Consider the following 19,113-nt stretch of genomic DNA (forward strand, 5'->3'; position numbering starts at 1 on the left):
GTGAGAGAGTAGCATTGACATATATACACTTCCAAGTGTAAAACAGATAGCTAGTGGGAAGCAGCCACATAGCACGGGGAGATCAGCTCGGTACTCTGTGACCACCTAGAGGGGTGGGATAGGGAGGGTGGGAGGGAGACACAAGAGGGAGGAGATATGGGGATATATGTATACATATAGCTGATTCACTTTGTTATACAGCAGAAACTAACACACCATTGTAAAGCAATTATACTCCAATAAAGATGTTAAAAAATAAAAAAAAAGTAAAAACAATTGAATTCTGCCCAGAATCAATAGTAAGAAAATCTAGAGTGCTATTTCATCCATTGCTCCCTCCCCACCCTCACACCTCATATCCATCCATCAGGGTTGAGATATGTCTTTATGGGGAAATGTAGCCTGATAAAATTGTAATCACAAACAAGTAAAAAATCACACTGTGCACCAATTCATCTTCCATAGATATACCATGTATATTAGTGACTTTCAGTTGTAATCTGAATGAGTTGTAGTGAGCTAATATATTTTGAATTATAGCCTTTTTAATGTCTCTCTCTGGCAAGAATAATTTATCTCAGTGCTGTCAGTCTGGGGTTTCAGCTTAGTGTGGCAAAGTTTGTTGAACACTTTGAACTGGTGCTGTCTTCAGTATCTTTCTGAGTGAAATACGGAACTGTGAAATCCTGGTAGATAGTTGTCCTTCAGTTAAGAGGAGAGCAACAAAATAGATGTGCCTAGGTTGCCTGAAAGAACTTCAACTCGTATCAACTTGAACAAGCTACTGAAATATTTAACCTAAGAATTTTAGGTTGCACACTGTCTGCCATGAGGAATCTAGGCTCTGGAGATGGGAGTTAATTAGGCTTATTTTCCTGTTGAGTTCATTACAGGATCTAAGAAATCAGTTCACCTTGTACAGTTCAGCCACCCTGGAGAGTAGGCTGGTTATTTGTTATCAAAGGCAGCTTCATTCATAAAGTTGGATCTTTGCTGAGACACCAGCAGGTTTTAAAAGGGGGATACACCTTTTCTCAACAGAGTTTCCTGCCTGAGATGGTTGTAGAACCTACCAACAGGAGTGATTAGGAAGCTTACTGATGAGGCCGGAGACCACTGTGGACCTACTCGTTGCCAATGGTCGGAAGCAGATCTTTGCATGCTTGCCTGTGGAGCATGGGCTGGATTTTGGTTCTGACCTGTGCCCTGGGCTGGGTGCTTTTGTGCAGTACACAAGCCACAACTGTACGCTGTGACTTGGAAAAGACCCAGTAGTAACACAGCACGATAAGGGGACAAAATGATCGAGTTCAGATCAGTTTCACTGCTTTTAATATAATTTACTGGTATTGTACATTTTACTTAACTTGACCTTTCTAGCCTACCTGCTTTGGGTTGCATCTCTGTCTCCTCAATGTGCCAGAAACACACCGGGCTCACTCATTCTGGTCTCCACATGTCAGCAAATAGTAACTGCTCCTTTCTTTCCACCTGGCTGTCTCCAGCTTATCCCTCAGGTCTCAGTTAGACCTTGCTTCTTGCAGGAAGTCTACCCTGAACTCACAAGGCTGAAGGACACCCCAGTTAGGTACCCCTTCTCGAACTCCCCCATAATCGCACTTACTACATTACAATATTGTACTACTCTCTGTTTTCTTGTCTGCATGTCTTTGTCAGCGTATAAACTTCTTGAGACAAGAAATATGCTTGTCCTGTTCGTAGCTGTATTCCAAAGATATAGCATAATACCTCACACCCATTAAACATTTATTGAAGAACACATTCATAAATGCATGCGTACAAACTCCTGTTAGTTGATGGATTCTGAATATTTGCTTCAGCCTGATTTTATTGGTTGTGATAGGTTTTGCTGTTGAGTAAGTGATGCCACCTCACAAGTGTGAAAGGCAAATCCTTGGTGCGATGCTGCAGAAGGCTGTGGCGTGTTTCTCAGGAGTCTCCTGTTAATTGGCTTGTTGACTGAGGAGAGCCAACCTGGATGAATGCACTGAAGGGTCCCGAATCACATGACTCACTCAGATGACGATTTCAGAGCCAGAGAGTGATCGGGTCTTGGAGAACAGAATTAGTTCTAAAACACACTCATCTTCTCTTGCCTCCCCTAGAACTGGAAGACGCAGCGCAGCGAGGAGTATGAAGCAGAAGGTAGGAATTGCATGTGCATGGGGCCTGCCTGGGAAGGAGGGGCTGCCATTCACAGGGCACTCTCCACATCCCCTTCCTGCATCCCTTGCCTTCTTACTAACCACCTTGCCTGCTGGAGGCCAACTAAGAAATAACCTGAAGAACAACAGCAACAAAAAATTCATTCCCAGTTGAGAGCTCATAGTTTTAAATCCTTGCATTTAGCATCATGCAAGATGTGGCAACTAAGATGTAGAATTTCACTTATGGGTTAATTACTCTCTTACATAGACTTTCACATTAATCTATGAACAATCCAAAACTAAATAGTTACCTATTAAAATGTATCCCTTGACAGGGCTTCCCTGGTGGCGCAGTGGTTAAGAATCCGCCTGCCAGTGCAGGGGACACGGGTTCGAGCCCTGGTCCGGGAAGATCCCACATGCCGTGGAGCAACTAAGCCCATGTGCCACGACTACTGAGCCTGCGCTCTAGGGCCCGTGCTCCGCAACAAGAGAAGCCACTGCAGTGGGGAGCCTGCGCACCACAACCAAGAGTAGACCCCGCTCGCCACAACTAGAGAAAGCCCGCGCGCAGCAACGAAGACCCAACGCAGCCAAAATAAATAAATAAATAAGTTTATGTTTAAAAAAATGTATCCCTTGACAAGTTTCAGATGTATTTAAGATAGATCAAAACACGTTGATCTTCTGGCCAGCAGATGGCACTGTGGTTCAGCTGACGGAACCTCAACCCACTTCACAGCCTACCCTGGATTAACTGTACTTAAGTGTAATTACACGTTCTCTAGGTTTCCAACCTGTAAAGACACAGCGGTGATGGGCTTAATGTCTTTGATTAATAGTAGGGGTAGCACTAAATGCTCTTCTCAACTCTCTGAGGTTCTTCCAGGCACACACAATCTTGTCAGTAATTAGCTCATGTTTAAGTAATGACTTTACAGAATCTCTAATATGGAAGTAAATTTTAACTAGAAGTGAGAACTTTTAATAGAGGATAAATAAATTTTTATTTTTAAATAAGCAGTTTGATCCTTAAATCTTCAAATAGAACTTATCCTTAATATTACCAGTAATTAATAGCTTGCCCTGGCAAACATTTATTCTTTCAAGTTGGAATCCTTAGAGGTCAGAATATTCGTATGTGTAAAGATTTGGAAACAGGCTAATCTCGCCTTTTATAATCATTTTATGATCTGTATCATGAAATTATTTCCTTCTCAGTAAAAGCAGAGCTTAGACTAGAAAGAAAGTGGAGATAATAAAGTCTGGTAGCTATAGCTGAGGTAGGGCATATAAAAAGCTCCTTAGAATGGCTCTCAACCAGCCTTCCTTCCGATCACACCAAAGCCTAAGCCTGTGCATATTTTCCTTTGGAATAAAATGAGCCTAGAACCTTGGCATTACTGCACAGGAGATGGTATCTCTTACATAGGTATGACTGCCAATGAACAAAAAAGTGTCTGTTGGCCCTAGTTGCAGCCTAAGAACCAGTGGTTCCGCTTCATTTGAACTTCAGGATCAAATCAAATCAACATCTGTAGTCTCTTTATTATAGCATTTATTTTCAAAAAGCACATTTTTCTTTGAGAATAGGCTCTCAGTTCCTTTAGGGACAACACACGGTATGCTTTTATTTTAGGCCAGTTAAGATTTTGGAACCCAGATGATTTGAATGCCTCACAAAGTGGGCCTTCCCCTCCCCAAGACTGGATAGAAGAGAAACTGCAGGAGGTTTGTGAAGATTTGGGGATCACCCGTGATGGTCACCTAAACCGGAAGAAGCTGATCTCCATCTGTGAGCAGTATGGTTTGCAGAATGTCGATGGAGAGGTAAGCCTTGCATCACATTTTTATTCAGGAATAGTAATCATGATAAAAGCTAAACTGGCCACAGGCTAGGAATAGCCATATTTCGGTTTCCTGCAGCATGTTACAGAGACTCCATTCTCTTTTTTTCCTGGGAAGTCAGCCATGAAGATCCTGTCTCTGAGGACCTCATGTTGTATTGTGGAAAAGAAAAACTGACAATAGCTGACACTTACTGAACCCGTACTGTGTGCCCCTCACTGTGCTAAGCACATTACCCCACATTACTATCAGACACCAGTTCAGTGTAGCATGATGTCAATCTATGTGTAGATGTGGCATTCACAGAGCAAAATGTGGGAAAGGTGTCGAGGAAGGACGAAGAGGGGAGTTCAGGAGATTTGAGTTGGAATATTTTGAAGGCCAGGCTGATAAGTTTAGTTTGTTGGAGAGCAGATCTCAGTATCAGCCCTGGGTTCTTAAGCAGATTAAGTAATAATACGTAGGAAAAACTTACTTAATGAGGGTGGTCTGAACTTCTTTTATGGGGTACAGTGGTGTAAAGAGAGTCTTAGATTAGGAGACCAGCCAGGAGCCATCACAATAATCTGGTCATGAGGAAAGGGAAAAGGGTAGGTTGGTGGTTTTGAAAATGTACAACAGAAGAGTCCTGAAGGAGCCCCCAAAAGACTTGCTCGGTAAAATTCTGAACTTTACATTTTCTAAAAAATTAAGAGGGGTGGCAGGACTGGGTGCATGAACAGCCATGAAACATAAGAATGTAATTAATTCCAAGATATGTCTTTCAAAGAGCTGAAAATAAGGTTTGGAGGGACTTAGAGGTTAGGGCTACAGTGGTAGCTTTGGGAAACTTTGATTATAATGATATTTGAAACCATGTTATCTGCTAGCTCAGAGGATAAGTGGTATTATTTTCCTAAACCAGAAAGAGGTTTATTATCAAAAGCTTCCAAGTAGTGTAGCTTGCCGAAAAGTTCTTTCCCGCCCTTCTCCCTTGTGTATGTGACCATTGCACACCCTCTGACTACATTTTAACGGCTCAGTCGTCATTTATTTTTCAGTGATGGCTGTTGAGTCATAAAATTAAATTCATCCTCCTAAATTATAAACCAGCGCAGTATGCAGAACCTTGGGTTGTTCTGCCAAGAAATATTGCACAAACTTGGATTATTTATCTAAGAACAAATCTTGGAATAAACTTAGCTATTTGTGGGGAGTTGCATTTTCTTCTGTGGTGGAGACTCCAGAACCCAGGAAAAGAAGCAGCACATTTATTTTCTTCTGATGTGAGGATGAGTAAAGGATTGCTAATTGAACGTAGCTTTTACTTAGTGTTTTTCCTCCCCACCAAAATCATGAAACACCATAGTACTTTGTATTACTAGCTCTAGACCACAGCGGAGCTGAAAGTTCAAGATGATCTCATCAGCATACAACTTGGAATCCTAGAATTTTACGACTGAAAGCAATTTTAGATCTAGTCACCCCTCATTTTATAGATAAAGAAAGAGATCACTGCTGCCTGTTGCCATCATCATGAAGGGAAACTAGATTCACTGTCTTAGGGCTAAAACTAGTGCCCTGCTTTCCAGAAGCAAGGACGACTGTAGGGCAGGGATGGCAAACTGTCACCCTAGCTGCCAAATATGACCTAAGGGCTACGTCGCCTACCCAATGTTTAAAAATTGAATTTTTTGCTATACTTTTTAAAATCAGGAGAATTTTCTAAGAATCAGAAGATTTGGCTCCATTTTGCTGGCAGTGAGAAGCAGCTAGTCCCTTTGGACAGGGCATGCACTCGTGTTCCGTTCGCTGGTTTAAAAGGCACCACTTCCTAATGGCTCAAGACCATCCTGCCTCATTTATTTACATCACCTTCCTGGCCCCTCGAGGTATTTGTGATCCCTACTCTAGTGCATTATTTCCCAACTTACACATTGGGAAATCAACCATCCAAAGACCTGGCTGGTGATGGGGAGTAAGAATGTCCTCAGGGTTCTAGATTCAGCTCCTGCACAGACTGCAGGGGGTGCCCTAGTTGCCCACTAACTTGTATTCTTGTCAGCCCAGCCCTGCCCATCCACCCTCTTCTGAATCCACATCCCTTTATTCACTACTTGTCCACTCCCCCATGTACAGTAACTGGCGGGATTTACTTACTCCACCACTTCAGATGGATCAGGTGATGGGTGTTTAGGCAGTCAGGAAGCTGTGCATTGATTTGGCCAAGGTCACAGGGCCAACCCACGTGGAGCTAAGGTTAGAGCCAAATATGCTGATTCACTTCAGTCAGCACACTTGGATTTTACTGTGACTTCTGGTTTGACAGTCCTGAAAGCCTAGTCCTCTACGAAAGTGTTCTTTTGGTTGATAAGAACCAGACGGAGAAGCTAAGGGAGCTTGGCAACTTCAGAATTTTGCCCCAAATACCTTTCCATCTGTTTCATCATATGCTTCTCTATTAGGAACTGTTGCTTCTTCCCAAGATTTCCACTCTTTAGAATGATTTTCTTGTTTCAGAGTCCTCTCCAGAGGAAGTGGTATAAAAACAAGAATAGAGACAGATGTTTCCTATTGGGTATGAATTGGAAAAAAAAGCACTGCATAAAAGAAATGCCTCAGGCACTTAGATGAAGGATAAAATCAACAATCATGAGATGACAGGAGTCCTAGCCATAGTCCGGACTTAAGAAGTGAATATTGAAAATTTGAGGATTTGTTACAAAGAGGCCTTTGTTAGAATGGAACCAGGTGTAGGCTCAAATGCAACGAGAGTAAGTTTGTTGCTTGTTCTATTCCTTGCTACTCAGCAAACTGGGCATCACCTTGTTAGAAATGCAGAATCTTAGGCCCTCCCCCCAGATTTAACTATATCAGAGTCTGCATTTTAACAGGATTCTCAGGTGATTTCTATTTTGTACACTGGGGGCATGTCCTATAGAAAAAGCTTAGCCCCCCAAATAAAGAGGAAGCCGACTGTGAGGGTGGAGGTCTTCGCCTTCCCTCCCTGTTTTGCGGTATCCATGATTCATGCTGCTTATTCCCTTTTCCATTCCTCTGTTAAGCTAGGGAACAAACCATCTCCTAGGCAAGCCTCTAGAAGGGACTGTATGTGGTGAGGACTACTTGATTACTGTCACAGGGTGCAAAGTAGTCAGGCAAAATTCCCTTTTCTTTACATCTCTTGGAGGGACCCTTCTATTGCATACACATGAAATCCTTCCTATCCAGTCCTCACTTCTCCTGTGCTAAAGCATTAAAAGAAATAAAGACCCCAAACACGCAGTGCTGTTCCAAGTAATGTTCTAAATCCCAAGTCATGGGTTTCAGACCCCAACTATTAGATCATTGCCATCTGTCCCAGACCCAATTCTGCCGTGCTAACGTACCAATTTCCAAAATTCAATAAGCAAAATATCATGTGGAGTCACCGTAATATAACGGCTTAATGAACGTCTAACTATCTTCTGTTGTTACAACACTGGGAAGCTGTATCTTTATATTTTTAAGTAATTCTTTAATTCGCAAGAATAACGTGTAGTAACATCAAAGATTACCCGTTCTAACAGTATGAGCAAAAGAGAAAACAGTTAAATGCTAAATTGCATAAAACTATGAAGGTGTTGAAAGTGAATTTTATTTAGTTTATGTGAGGGGGAAGGACATATTACTAGAAAGGAAAAAAATTCAGTCAAGTGAGAATAAAGGGACATGTTATATTTCTGGAGTCCTGGGATCAAGAGTGGTGCCAATTTCTGTTGGCTGGAAGTGTACTCTGGGCCTTTGGGGTTTTTTGAGTGAAATAGTTAAAATATATGGTTGCCCTTTTCTAGATGCTTGAAGAAGTCTTCCATAATCTTGATCCTGATGGTACAATGAGTGTAGAAGATTTTTTCTATGGCTTGTTCAAAAATGGAAAATCCCTTACCCCATCAGCATCTACCCCATATAGACAATTGAAAAGGCACCTCTCCATGCAGGTAAGAAATAGGAAGTGGTTTCTTTGTGAGTAGAAGTTAAAATCCATTTGAATAATTTCTAATGAATTAATCTGCTGTCTAAAGAAAAATACTGAGGAGAAAGAGAGGCAAAAGAAGAGTAGTAAAGAAAGACTGAACCATTGGGGAAGGAAAAGCTGGGTTTGAGAAATGACCATAAATTACAGTAGGAAGACCACTAATTATGCCCCTTCTTGTTGGCTGTAGGTCAGAAGAAACCTGGTGTTAATTAGAGGCACATTTCATCTATATGAAGGAACTCTTGGCCAGGTCCAACTGTTGATAAGCTTTGCATTCTAGGCTGACTTAGGAAAGGGAGATCAAAGGGGCTGCGTGACTTCTTATCCTAGCAGTATAAATTAGAGAGACATGCCTTTTGCTCCTTGTGGTCAGGACTGACCAGTTTTGGTCTTGACCAACACCATGTTGCAATGCCTGTGCTTGCTTAAGTCTCTTTCTTCTTCCAGTCTTTCGATGAGAGTGGACGACGGACCACAACCCCGTCTGCGATGACAAGTACCATTGGCTTTCGGGTCTTCTCCTGCCTGGATGATGGGATGGGCTATGCATCAGTGGAGAGAATACTTGACACCTGGCATGAAGAGGGCATTGAGAACAGCCAGGAGATCCTGAAGGTGTGGCAGCTAAAATGAGAGAAAAATGACGAATTGGGGCAGGGTTGAAAAATTCCATTTTTTTGAAACTGTGATTTGATTCGATTTCTCCTTAATGATTCTTCTATTCACAAGATCTCAGACGTAAGAGGTAACTTTTCCTACCCACTTCAACCAGGATTATCGATAACCTCTTTCCATGTTTTTAACCCCTAAATTATTGATAAGAAATTTCTTAGCTGATCTCTGGTTGGTAAAGATTAGAGCTTTACCGTTGTGTTTATTTACAGTGCCAGATAGCAGTTTTTTTAAACATGCAAATAGTCACGTTATGTTTTTCTTAGAGAGAGCTTAGTTATGCTGTGGATTGAATATTGTTTCTAAGCAATCACTAAAGAAATGTAGCATCCAGCCTGGAGACTGTAAATTCAGCTTCACATTTTCTGCTTTCACAGGATAGAACTTGTGATTGTCTTGAACTTGTTCTGATTTCTAGGCCTTGGATTTCAGCCTTGATGGAAATGTTAATTTGACAGAACTGACGCTGGCTCTTGAAAATGAACTTTTGGTTACCAAGAACAGCATTCACCAGGCAGCTCTGGCCAGCTTTAAGGCTGAGATCCGGCATTTGCTGTGAGTTAAGCAGAAGGTTCACCTGCTCTATTCCCTTTCCTACTTGTCGAGCAAGTCATTCAGATGCCTGTGGCATACATTCTTCCATCCTGTACGCAGTTGTGGCTAATCGCCTATCATCTCACTTCTGTGAAAATGAGGTAGAGCTTAGATTTGCATGTAGTCTGTTGAAGAGGAATGTCTCTTCAATGTCTGTGTGGAATGTCTGTGTGTTTTTGAAGGGTTTTGGTTGTCTTGGTTTTGTGTTTGTATTGAAGCAAGCCAGATGAGAGCTTTTTGGGGTCTACTTGTTGCTTAGAAACAGTTTCCCTCATACTTGGTTTCTTTCTGATTCTAGGGAGCAAGTTGATCAAGTGGTCAGAGAAAAAGAGAAGCTACGGTCAGATCTGGAAAAAGCTGAGAAGCTCAAGTCTCTAATGGCCTCAGAGGTGGACGATCACCACGCAGCCATAGAGCGGCGGAATGAGTACAACCTCAGGTACGACTGGCTGGGCCAGGACCCTCCTTTCCCACCGCCCTGGCCCAGGGCAGTGGGGCTCAGCCTGCCTGCCCGCTTGGCCACACCTGGCCGGAGTGACTTAGGTGTGGCCAAGCCTCAAGGAAAGCAGGATTCACTAGACACTTTCTCAAGCAGCCTCCCATGTCTGTGACTCTGTGTTTCCATTTTTGGTGGATCCACGTAGGGACCTCTGAGGGATCTGATGGCAGCTTGTCAGTCTTTCCTCCTCACAGGAAACTGGATGAAGAGTACAAGGAACGAATAGCAGCCTTAAAGAATGAGCTTCGAAAGGAGAGAGAACAGATCCTACAACAGGTGGGCAAGCAGCGTTTGGAACTTGAGCAGGAAATTGAAAAGGCAAAAACAGAAGAGAATTACACCCGGGACCGCCTTGCCCTCTCTTTAAAGGTAATTATCCTACTGGTTGTACAGTCTGTGTCCCTGCTGGGAATACACGTGGAAAACCACAGCTCTGTAAGAGGACAGGTCTGCACGGGGCTCATAAGTCTGCCCAGCTGGGTCATGACTGGACATGGTAGAGCCCCCACTGGGAGCTAGATTTCAGGGGTGTCTAGGCTTCTGGTTTGCCAACAGCGTATCTTGTTCTTACCCCCGGAAGTTGCACTGGGTCCTCAGGGCTCTTTGGCTCCTGTTTGATGCTCTGTTCCTTCCTCGCACTCCCCCTTCCTCATTCTTAGCAGATGACTTTATTTCCTGCCACACAGAGGCCATCAGCTTTGTTTCTTTGCTTCCAAATGTACCTTTTTCCTTATACATCCTCCTGTCCTTCCCTGTGCCTCTGTAGAGGAAGTGATCCTTCTCTTTATTGGACTCTGACACCAGATAATATGGTACAGTGTTATCTAGAGATAAAGGGTGGGCAGGGTAGGAGGGGGTCTGGCCTCGAGACTGCCTGGTTCCAATCTGGATACCACTACTTACAGAAAACCTTGATCAAGTTACTCAAACCTGTTTCTTAATGCACAAAAGAGGCACCATCGTAATACCTACCCCCATAGCTTTGATATGGAGATTAAATGAGTTGCTACATATTACAGTATCTAGAAGGTAACAAGTACCTATGGAATATTCGCTACTGTTGAAGTTATAAAAGGTTCCTGAAACTCCACACATCAAAAACTGAGCTAATTCTCACTTCCTAACCATCAAACTGCTTCCTCTCTGGAATCTTCTCCCTAATCTACATCACCACCTGTGCTGAAAGTCATAGAAGCTGAAGTCCTCAGTCATCCTTGATTATCAGTTTCTGAGTCCCGTCGATGCTCTGAAATGCTTCTCAGATTTATCCCATCTCTCCATTTCCACAGCCTCTGAAGAGGTGCACAATTCATCACGATTTCTCAGCTGACCTACGTGCATCCTTTTTTCCATCTATCCAACCTCCATATTGTCACCAGAGTTACCTTACTTAAGAACACTTAAAATCATGCTGTTCCCTCTATAAAAGTGCAACATGGCAGCACTGAAGGGCCCTGACAGGGAGCTTGTCCTCATGCCTTTCTAACCTCAGATCCTGCCAGCAACCCCCAGGGCCATGCCCTCAACCCTGCTGCACCTGCCATCAGCTGTCTCAGTTCCTCAGTAAGCTTTTAGGCTCCTTCACTGCTTTCTCCAACACTGCAGGCCAACCTACTTTTTCATTCCCATTACACTTTTTTTTTTTCTTGCCAGAAGATAGCATATTTTCTATCACATCATAGATAATTGTATCCATATCTGCCTCCCCGGCCGTGGTCCCGATTGTGTGTTCCCTGTGGTCAGCAACAGAAGCTGATTTGTCAGTTTCCAGAGCATCAACACAGGCCCGATAGTTGCTCTTGATCGGTTGTTTTTTTTTTTTTTGCGGTACGTGGGTCTCTCACTGTTGTGGCCTCTCCCGTTGCGGAGCACAGGCTCCGGACGCGCAGGCTCAGCGGACGTGGCTCATGGGCCCAGCCGCTCCGCGGCATGTGGGATCTTCCCGGACCGGGGCACGAACCCGTGTCCCCTGCATCGGCAGGCGGACTCTCAACCACTGCGCCACCAGGGAAGCCCTGCTCCTGATGGTTTTAACATCTAAATTTAGACACACTTTGGAAGATTAGAGTTGTAGAACTTGCATTTTGGGGGAAGGTAGTACTTTTCAAAAACACTTCAGGCACATTCTTCTTCACTCCATGTTACTGTGTGAGGGTGTGAACAAGAATGTATTTAAGATATATTGGCTCTGTATTCTTTTGGCAAAATATACTTTGAAAATAATGTTCTTCCAATTATCCTATAGCATTGGAATAGAAAATATGTCAAATGGCACATTTATTTTTTTAACAAATGTGGGTGGAAATCTTACAAGTGTTTTATATACAGAAAAACCCCACCTTTTTTATTATGAAAAACCTGTATGTATAGCTTTTACATCTTTAAACCAAAATAAAATTGCAAATTAAATATAACATATCTATATCATCATTAAATGAAAATTGTTAGAGCTATCCTACTTTTTAGAGTTTTTTTGAGTTCTCTTTTGCTGTCAGATGAACAAGGTATTCTGCAACCAGTCTTTCATCTGACAGTTTATTGAGAATGTTTTTCACCTCATTAAATTTTCTACTGCAATGCTGTCGAATTGGAAATACAATGCAAGCCATATATGTAATTTCAAATTTTCAAACAGGCACATTAACAGGTAAAAAGAAACAGGTGAATTTCATTTTAAATCATTTTTATTTAATCTAATATCTCCAAAACAGTATCTTTTTGACTTGTAATTCATCTACAGAAATTATTACTGAGTTTTTGTTCTAACTCTTCAGTATCTGGTGAATATTTTATATTCACAGCACATCTCAGTTTGTGCTGTATACATTTCAGGTGCTCCATAGTTACCTGTGACTGCTTGTGACCACTGTTGGGCAGCATGGTTCTGTAGGATCAAGAAAAGCATGCCTCCAGGAGGCATGCTTTGAGGTTATAAGATAGATATCAGTTTTTTAATATTTACTTTTTCTGCTCTAATGTACTGAAACTTTCAAGATGAACACATTTTCTCAATCTAGAGCATTGATGTATGTGTGCTATAAAATGGTACAACAGTTTATTTCTTAATCTGTGCCCACTTAATTTCCCCAAATTTCTTCAGGAAAACAGTCGTCTAGAAAATGAGCTTCTGGAAAATGCAGAGAAGTTGGCAGAGTATGAGAATCTGACAAACAAACTTAAGCGAAATTTGGAAAATGTTTTGGCAGAAAAGGTAAGTCTTTAAATTTGATTTCCTGATATGTAGCCCCAAAGTGTAGTTCACTCAAAAGAGCAGAAGCTATGCCACCAAGAAAATTTCTTCTATGGAATTATTTATGTGACTAAAGGAAGCTGTCATTTTTGCAGGGATTTAATTTATACGAGGGAAACATGGCGTGGCACTGAGAAACAATCTCTGCTTTGACTGAACACATCACTCTAGAATCTTCTCCCCATCATCTAATTGATGGTGTTTCTGCTTAAATGTCACATTCCTTTCATACTCCAGACACTGGGTGAACACCAGAAACTTGGGTCTTTGGTACATTATAGGTCAAAGAAGGACACTTGGAAAAAATGACAACTTTGCCCTTTTCATTTTCTAGTTTGGTGACCTTGATCCCAGCAGTGCTGAATTCTTTTTGCAAGAAGAAAGGCTGACACAGATGAGAAATGAATATGGGCAGCAGTGCAGGGTGAGTGACTGAAGAGAACTTAGCGGAGGAGTGCCTGGGTTCAAATACTGCTTCACCATTTACTAGCTGTGTGGCCATGAGCACATCACTTAATCTGCGGGTGTTTCAATTCCTCACCTATGAGATAGCAAAAATAAGAGTACCCACCAGATAAGGTTGTTGTGGAGAGTCAATGAGTAAATATATGTAAAGTGCTTAGAACAGAGCCTGAGACACAGAAAACACTTAACCTACGAGCTGGTTGTTAATGTTATTGTTTAGTATCCTGAAATACGAGAGAATCATGCAAACTGCATTTGTCTGCTTTATCTGGGTCGGAAATTGCCAGTAATTGGAGGAAAATAAAGTTTTATTCTAAGAGAAGGAAAACGTGGTCATGTTGATGTGCTTATTCCAAAACTAGTCTTTCCTGAGCGATCAACGCAGGCTGATATAATTTGCTTTTGTTCTGTGGTTTTTTCCCCTGAATACAGTCCTTATTTTATTTACAAAATGCAAATGGAGCAGAAACCACTCAAGTCTTTAAGTAGTAAGGCATTACAAATTCCTACCAGAGGACACAAAAACATCCTTATAAATAATAGGAATCTTTGATTTTTTAAAAAAGTAACTCTCTTGAGCTCAGGAATGTGGGGGTTTTTTTTTCCTTAAGCCACAGACACTTGTTTATTTTAACAAGGTAGGCATAACTGAGTTCTAACTGCTTTAGGTGAACATTGTACTTGGGCAAAAATGAAGAAAACAATCACCTCCTTATGAGGTTGTTCATAGCCTGCCTTCTCAGGAAATACACGTGCACGCTTTGAGAAAAGAAACGAAACATTTATGCCACTCTTATAAGTAAGTTATGGCTCTTGACTCTAATCAAGTAGAGGTGTTTTCTCCTATGCTTTTAGTTATTTCATCAGTAAAATCTGTCAGCTCTACCTCCAAAAATTCCCCAAATTTGTCCACTTATTTATTTTTTTAAGCAGTTTTTCATAACCATACAATTCACCCATTTAAGGTGTATAATTCGGTCTCTTTTAGTATATTCACAGAATTGTGCAACCATTACCATAATTCATTTTAGAACATTTTCATCACCCAAAAGGAAACTACCTCTCCACCTAGCTGTAATCTCTCCCATGACCCCCAGCCCTACACAACTAATAATCTATTTGCTGTCTCTTTGGTTTTGCCTATGCTTTACATTTCCTATAAATGGAATTATACAATATGTCATCCTTTGTGACTGGCTTCCTTCATTTGGCATACGTTTTCAAGGTCCATCCATACTGTAGCATGTATCAGTAGTTCATTTCTTTCCATTGCTGAATAATATTCCATTATATAGCTCTACCACATTTTATTTAACCATTCATTAGTTGATGGACATTGGGTTATCTTGAATATTGTGAACAATGCTGCTGTGAACACTTGTGTGCAAGTTTGGTTTTGTTTTGTTTTTTTTAAACAGAAACAGACTCACAGACTTAGAGAACAAACTTATGGTTACCAGCAGGGAAGGGTGGGAGGGAGGGATAGACTGGGAGTTTGGGATGGACACGTACACACTGGTTTGTTTATTTATTTATTTATTTATTTATTTTGGCTGCTTTGTTGCTGCGTGGGCTTTCTTTAGTTGTGGTGAGTGGGGGCTGCTCTTCATTGCGGTGTGCGGGCTTCTCATTGCGGTGGCTTCTCTTGTTGTGGCACACGGGCTCCAGGCACACGGGCTTCACTGGCTGCAGCACACGGGCTCAGCAGTTGGGGCACACGGGCCGTAGAGCATGTGGGCTTCAGTAGTTGCAGTGCGTGGGCTCAGTATTTGCGGTGCGTGGGCTCAGTAGTTGCAGCGCGAGGGCTCTAGGGTGCGCGGGCTTCAGTAGTTGTGGCTCATGGGCTCAGTAGTTGTGGCTCATGGGCTCTAGAGCACAGGCTCAGTAGTTGTGCATGGGCTTAGTTGCTCCATGGCATGTGGGATCTTCCCAGACCAGGGGTCGAACCCGTGTCCCCTGCATTGGCAGGTGAATTCTTAACCACTGTGACACCAGGGAAGTCCTGTGTGCAAGTTTTTGTGTGGACATACGCTTTCATTTCTCTTGGGTATGTACCTAGGAGTGGAATTCGTGGGTCATATGATCACTGTATGTTTAACCTTTTGAGGAAGTGCCAAATTTTTTCCAAGATGTTTGCACCATTTTACATTCCCACCAATATGAGAGTTGCAATTTCTCCACATCCTTGCCAACAGTTGTTATTATATGTCTTTTTAAAAAAATATCTTTATTGGAGTATAATTGCTTTACAGTGTTGTATTAGTTTCTGCCGTACCACAAACAAAGTGAATCAGCTATATGTATACATATGCATTCCCACCACTGGGCATATACCCTGAGAAAACCATAATTGAAAAAGAGTCACGTACCACAATGTTCATTGCAGCACTATTTACAATAGCCAGGACATGGAAGCAACCTAAGTGTCCATTGACAGATGAATGGATAAAGAAGATGTGGCACGTATATACAATGGAATATTACTCAGCCAGAAAAAGAAACGAAACTGAGTTATTTGTAGTGAGGTGGATGGACCTAGAGTCTGTCATACAGAGTGAAGTAAGTCAGACAGAGAAAAACAAATATTGTATGCTAATGCACATACATGGAATCTAAAAAAATGGTACTGATGAACCTAGTGGCAGGGCAGGAAGAAAGACACAGATGTAGAAAACAGACTTGAGGACACGTGGGGGAGGGGAAGCTGGGCCGAAGTGAGAGAGTGCCATGCACATATATACACTACCAAATGTAAAATGATGGCCAGTGGGAAGCTGCTGCATAGCACAGGGAGATCAGCTCGATGCTTTGTGACCACCTAGAGGGGTGGGATACGGAGGGAGGCTCAAGAAGGAGGGGATATGGGGATACATGTATGTCTTTTTTATTTTAGCCATCCTAGTGGGTATTAAGTGGTATCTCATTGTGAGTTTGATTTGCATTTCCCTGATGGCTAATAACACTGAGTATCTTTTCATTTGCTTATCTTCTTTGGAGAAATGTGTCTTTGGATCCTTTGCTGAATATTGAAATGTGTTATTTGTCTTTTTATTATTAAGTTGTAGTAGTTCTTTATATATTCTATAATCAAGTCCCTTATCAGATATATAATGTACAAAAACTTTTCTCCCATTCTGTGGGTTGTGTTTTTACTTTCTTGTTGGTATCCTTTGAAGCACAGAAGTTTTTAATTTTGATGATGTACAGTTTATTTATTTTTTCTTTTGTTGCTTGTGTTTTTGACATCACATCTAAGACTTGTATTGGTTTTTAAACTCCAGCTATTACAAGACCAAGTAGATGAACTCCAGTCTGAGCTGGAAGAATATCGTGCACAAGGCAAAGTGCTCAGACTTCCCTCGAAAAACTCACCATCAGAAGAACTTGATATTAACAGTGGTTGCGTCGAGCCTGACCAGGGTAAGCCATTCAGACGCCATCTTTTCAGAGTCTCTGCCTTTGACTTTTGTTTTTAAAACCGTGATTGAATGTAGAATTGCAAAATGTTGGCAATCCCACCCCACCCCAGCCCTCCCCCCGTCAAAAAAAAAGACTTTGGCAGTGCTGTTTTCTTGAGCTGTTTCACTTGTGGTCTGTTTTTTCATTTGTCCTTGAAGTCTTTATGAGAGTATTTCCATCTGATTTTTATATGCATCAACAAAGAAATGGAAAAATCAAACCACAAGGGTATTTGCTTCGTTTAAAAAAAAAAAAAAAACTGGCCACAAGTCTGAGAATCCAGGCCTTGGGAGTGTTAGAATTCAGTCACTGAGTTATTGCTGAATCCTCCCTTTCTAAAAGAGTGCCCAACTGGTATGACAGTGTTTTGGAGAGCGAGCCAGCCAGAAACCACAACATTTGATTTCCTTATGCTGGCTGTGCTAAATGTCTGCAAAACAACAAATAAGATAAATAAACCTTGGTTGCCTGTACCTTTGAGGAGGATTTTGAGTAGCAAGGTTGGAAGGCAGAGTCATTTGGGAACCCTCCTACATTCATTATCAGCTCTTTTCCTCCCTCCTGGCATCCTGCCCCTTTCCTCCAGTGTGTTGAATTTCAGTTTCAGAAAGGGTTTATAATAAATTCTTCATCGTAAGTAGTTTTCCCCACTGCTCCTTGGAACAGGAGTACAGGTTCTTACAAGGGTTGTTTATTCTTCTCCTTACCTATTTATTCTGGAATAAATAAGGGATTGGGGAGGGGACAGGGACAGGCTTGAACACCTTTCCTCTGATTCTAAGTCTGTACTCTGTAGCCTTACTGTGGTATAAGAATGGAGCCCAACTGATATGATGTATCTCAGAAGCTTTTCTGGGCTTTTCCATAGATGACCAAGGGCTGGGAGTTCTCCTCATGGGTACATGAGGCTGTGTCATCTTGGGGTGGTTTACACCCCAGGTATCACTTCTCAGTTGGGGATGTGCCATGATAGATGAAGAGAAAGCCCAAAGCAGGACTGTCAATTCCAGATGCTAGACTTACGCTCTTTCTTGCATCTGCCTGTGTATCTCCACATGAAAAGCTTTTTTGTGTCCCCTGCCTTAAGAGATTTCTACGTAGTAGTAGATGTAATCATTTTGTCTTTGTACTAGCTCAGCCCTCAGCCTATGCTTCACATTTCAGTGTCCTTCTCAGTCATCATCATGGGCAGTTGCAGAGGTGAACTCATAGGAATGAGTCGAGAATTTTCTATCGAATCTGCCTATATCCAGGTTCCTAACCTATGCCCTATTCTTTAAAAAATTTTAGCTGATAATTTAAGGTAAGGCCCTATCTGCACTACAGGAAATTAATATTACAATACTGAATCTTTTGTAATGTTGAGGGGTGGGTTGGATATCTTGACCCATGAAGTTAACACCTCAAAGCATAGCAAGTATGCTGGCCGTTCATTCTCCTGCCACATTGCCCCTCTGCTACTTTGTCACTCAGTATTCATTGGATGGAAAGAAGGCTGGTTGGTTTGACCTAACTACCTCACTCTGCAGGATTTTCATTAGGAGGAGGTCACCTTTAAGCAACAATTTCCACATCTACTCCCACCTCCTATTTTGTTGGATTCTATTTAGGTTTGGTACATTGCCTGTACATGAAAGAATCTGTTCACCTTCACTTTTTCTTGTTTCCCCTAATACTTGGCTTCTGTTGTTTCCTAGTAGATCTCATCTGTAGTAATTTAAGCTAAAAATTATTCCTCAATTAAACTGGATATCCTTCCTTAGATGCCAGTTGTGTTAGTGAAAGAACCTGCTGCAGGGTCAACAGATCCGATGTGTTTTCAGGGCTTGGTTCTGAAGAATGCAATCCATTGAATATGAGCATCGAGGCGGAGCTGGTCATCGAACAGATGAAAGAACAACATCACAGGGACTTGTGTTGCCTGAGACTGGAGCTTGAAGATAAAGTAAGACCTTTTTATCAATCCTGTTCTCCGATTTCTTTGAGCTCTGACAAGCGTTTGCATGTAGGACATTCTCAATTCTTTTTCCTCAAAGAGCAGCACTTTCTATACATTTCCTCTTGTGTCCTGTTGGCTACCAGGAACGCACTACCTCAGCATGGTTTCACAGGCCAAGGGTGAGGCCTTTTCCTCATAGGAGAGAGTTTCTTAAAAATGTCG

General features: G+C 41.8%; 1 protein-coding gene across 3 annotated transcripts in view; it reads left to right on the top strand.

The window, feature by feature from the left end:
- Window positions 1–19,113, top strand: part of NIN (ninein) — a gene marked incomplete at its 3' end in the record, with an annotated part of 107,049 nt that overhangs the window by 50,681 nt on the left and 37,255 nt on the right. For 2 of the 3 annotated variants that reach the window (XM_082865626.1, XM_082865627.1), the window contains exons 6-16: window positions 2,127–2,166; window positions 3,808–3,998; window positions 7,829–7,975; window positions 8,461–8,628; window positions 9,104–9,240; window positions 9,578–9,718; window positions 9,973–10,147; window positions 12,879–12,989; window positions 13,363–13,452; window positions 16,775–16,913; window positions 18,776–18,897. In XM_082865626.1, the coding sequence (XP_082721752.1) occupies window positions 2,127–2,166; window positions 3,808–3,998; window positions 7,829–7,975; window positions 8,461–8,628; window positions 9,104–9,240; window positions 9,578–9,718; window positions 9,973–10,147; window positions 12,879–12,989; window positions 13,363–13,452; window positions 16,775–16,913; window positions 18,776–18,897 (1,461 nt within the window). Of the gene's footprint in view, window positions 1–2,126; window positions 2,167–3,807; window positions 3,999–7,828; window positions 7,976–8,460; window positions 8,629–9,103; window positions 9,241–9,577; window positions 9,719–9,972; window positions 10,148–12,878; window positions 12,990–13,362; window positions 13,453–16,774; window positions 16,914–18,715; window positions 18,898–19,113 lie in introns of all 3 variants that reach the window. The other variant, XM_082865625.1, reaches the window with a different exon arrangement.

Source organism: Leucopleurus acutus (assembly GCF_964270905.1).
Source record: "Leucopleurus acutus genome assembly, chromosome: 1".
NCBI classification, from domain to species: domain Eukaryota; kingdom Metazoa; phylum Chordata; class Mammalia; order Artiodactyla; family Delphinidae; genus Leucopleurus; species Leucopleurus acutus.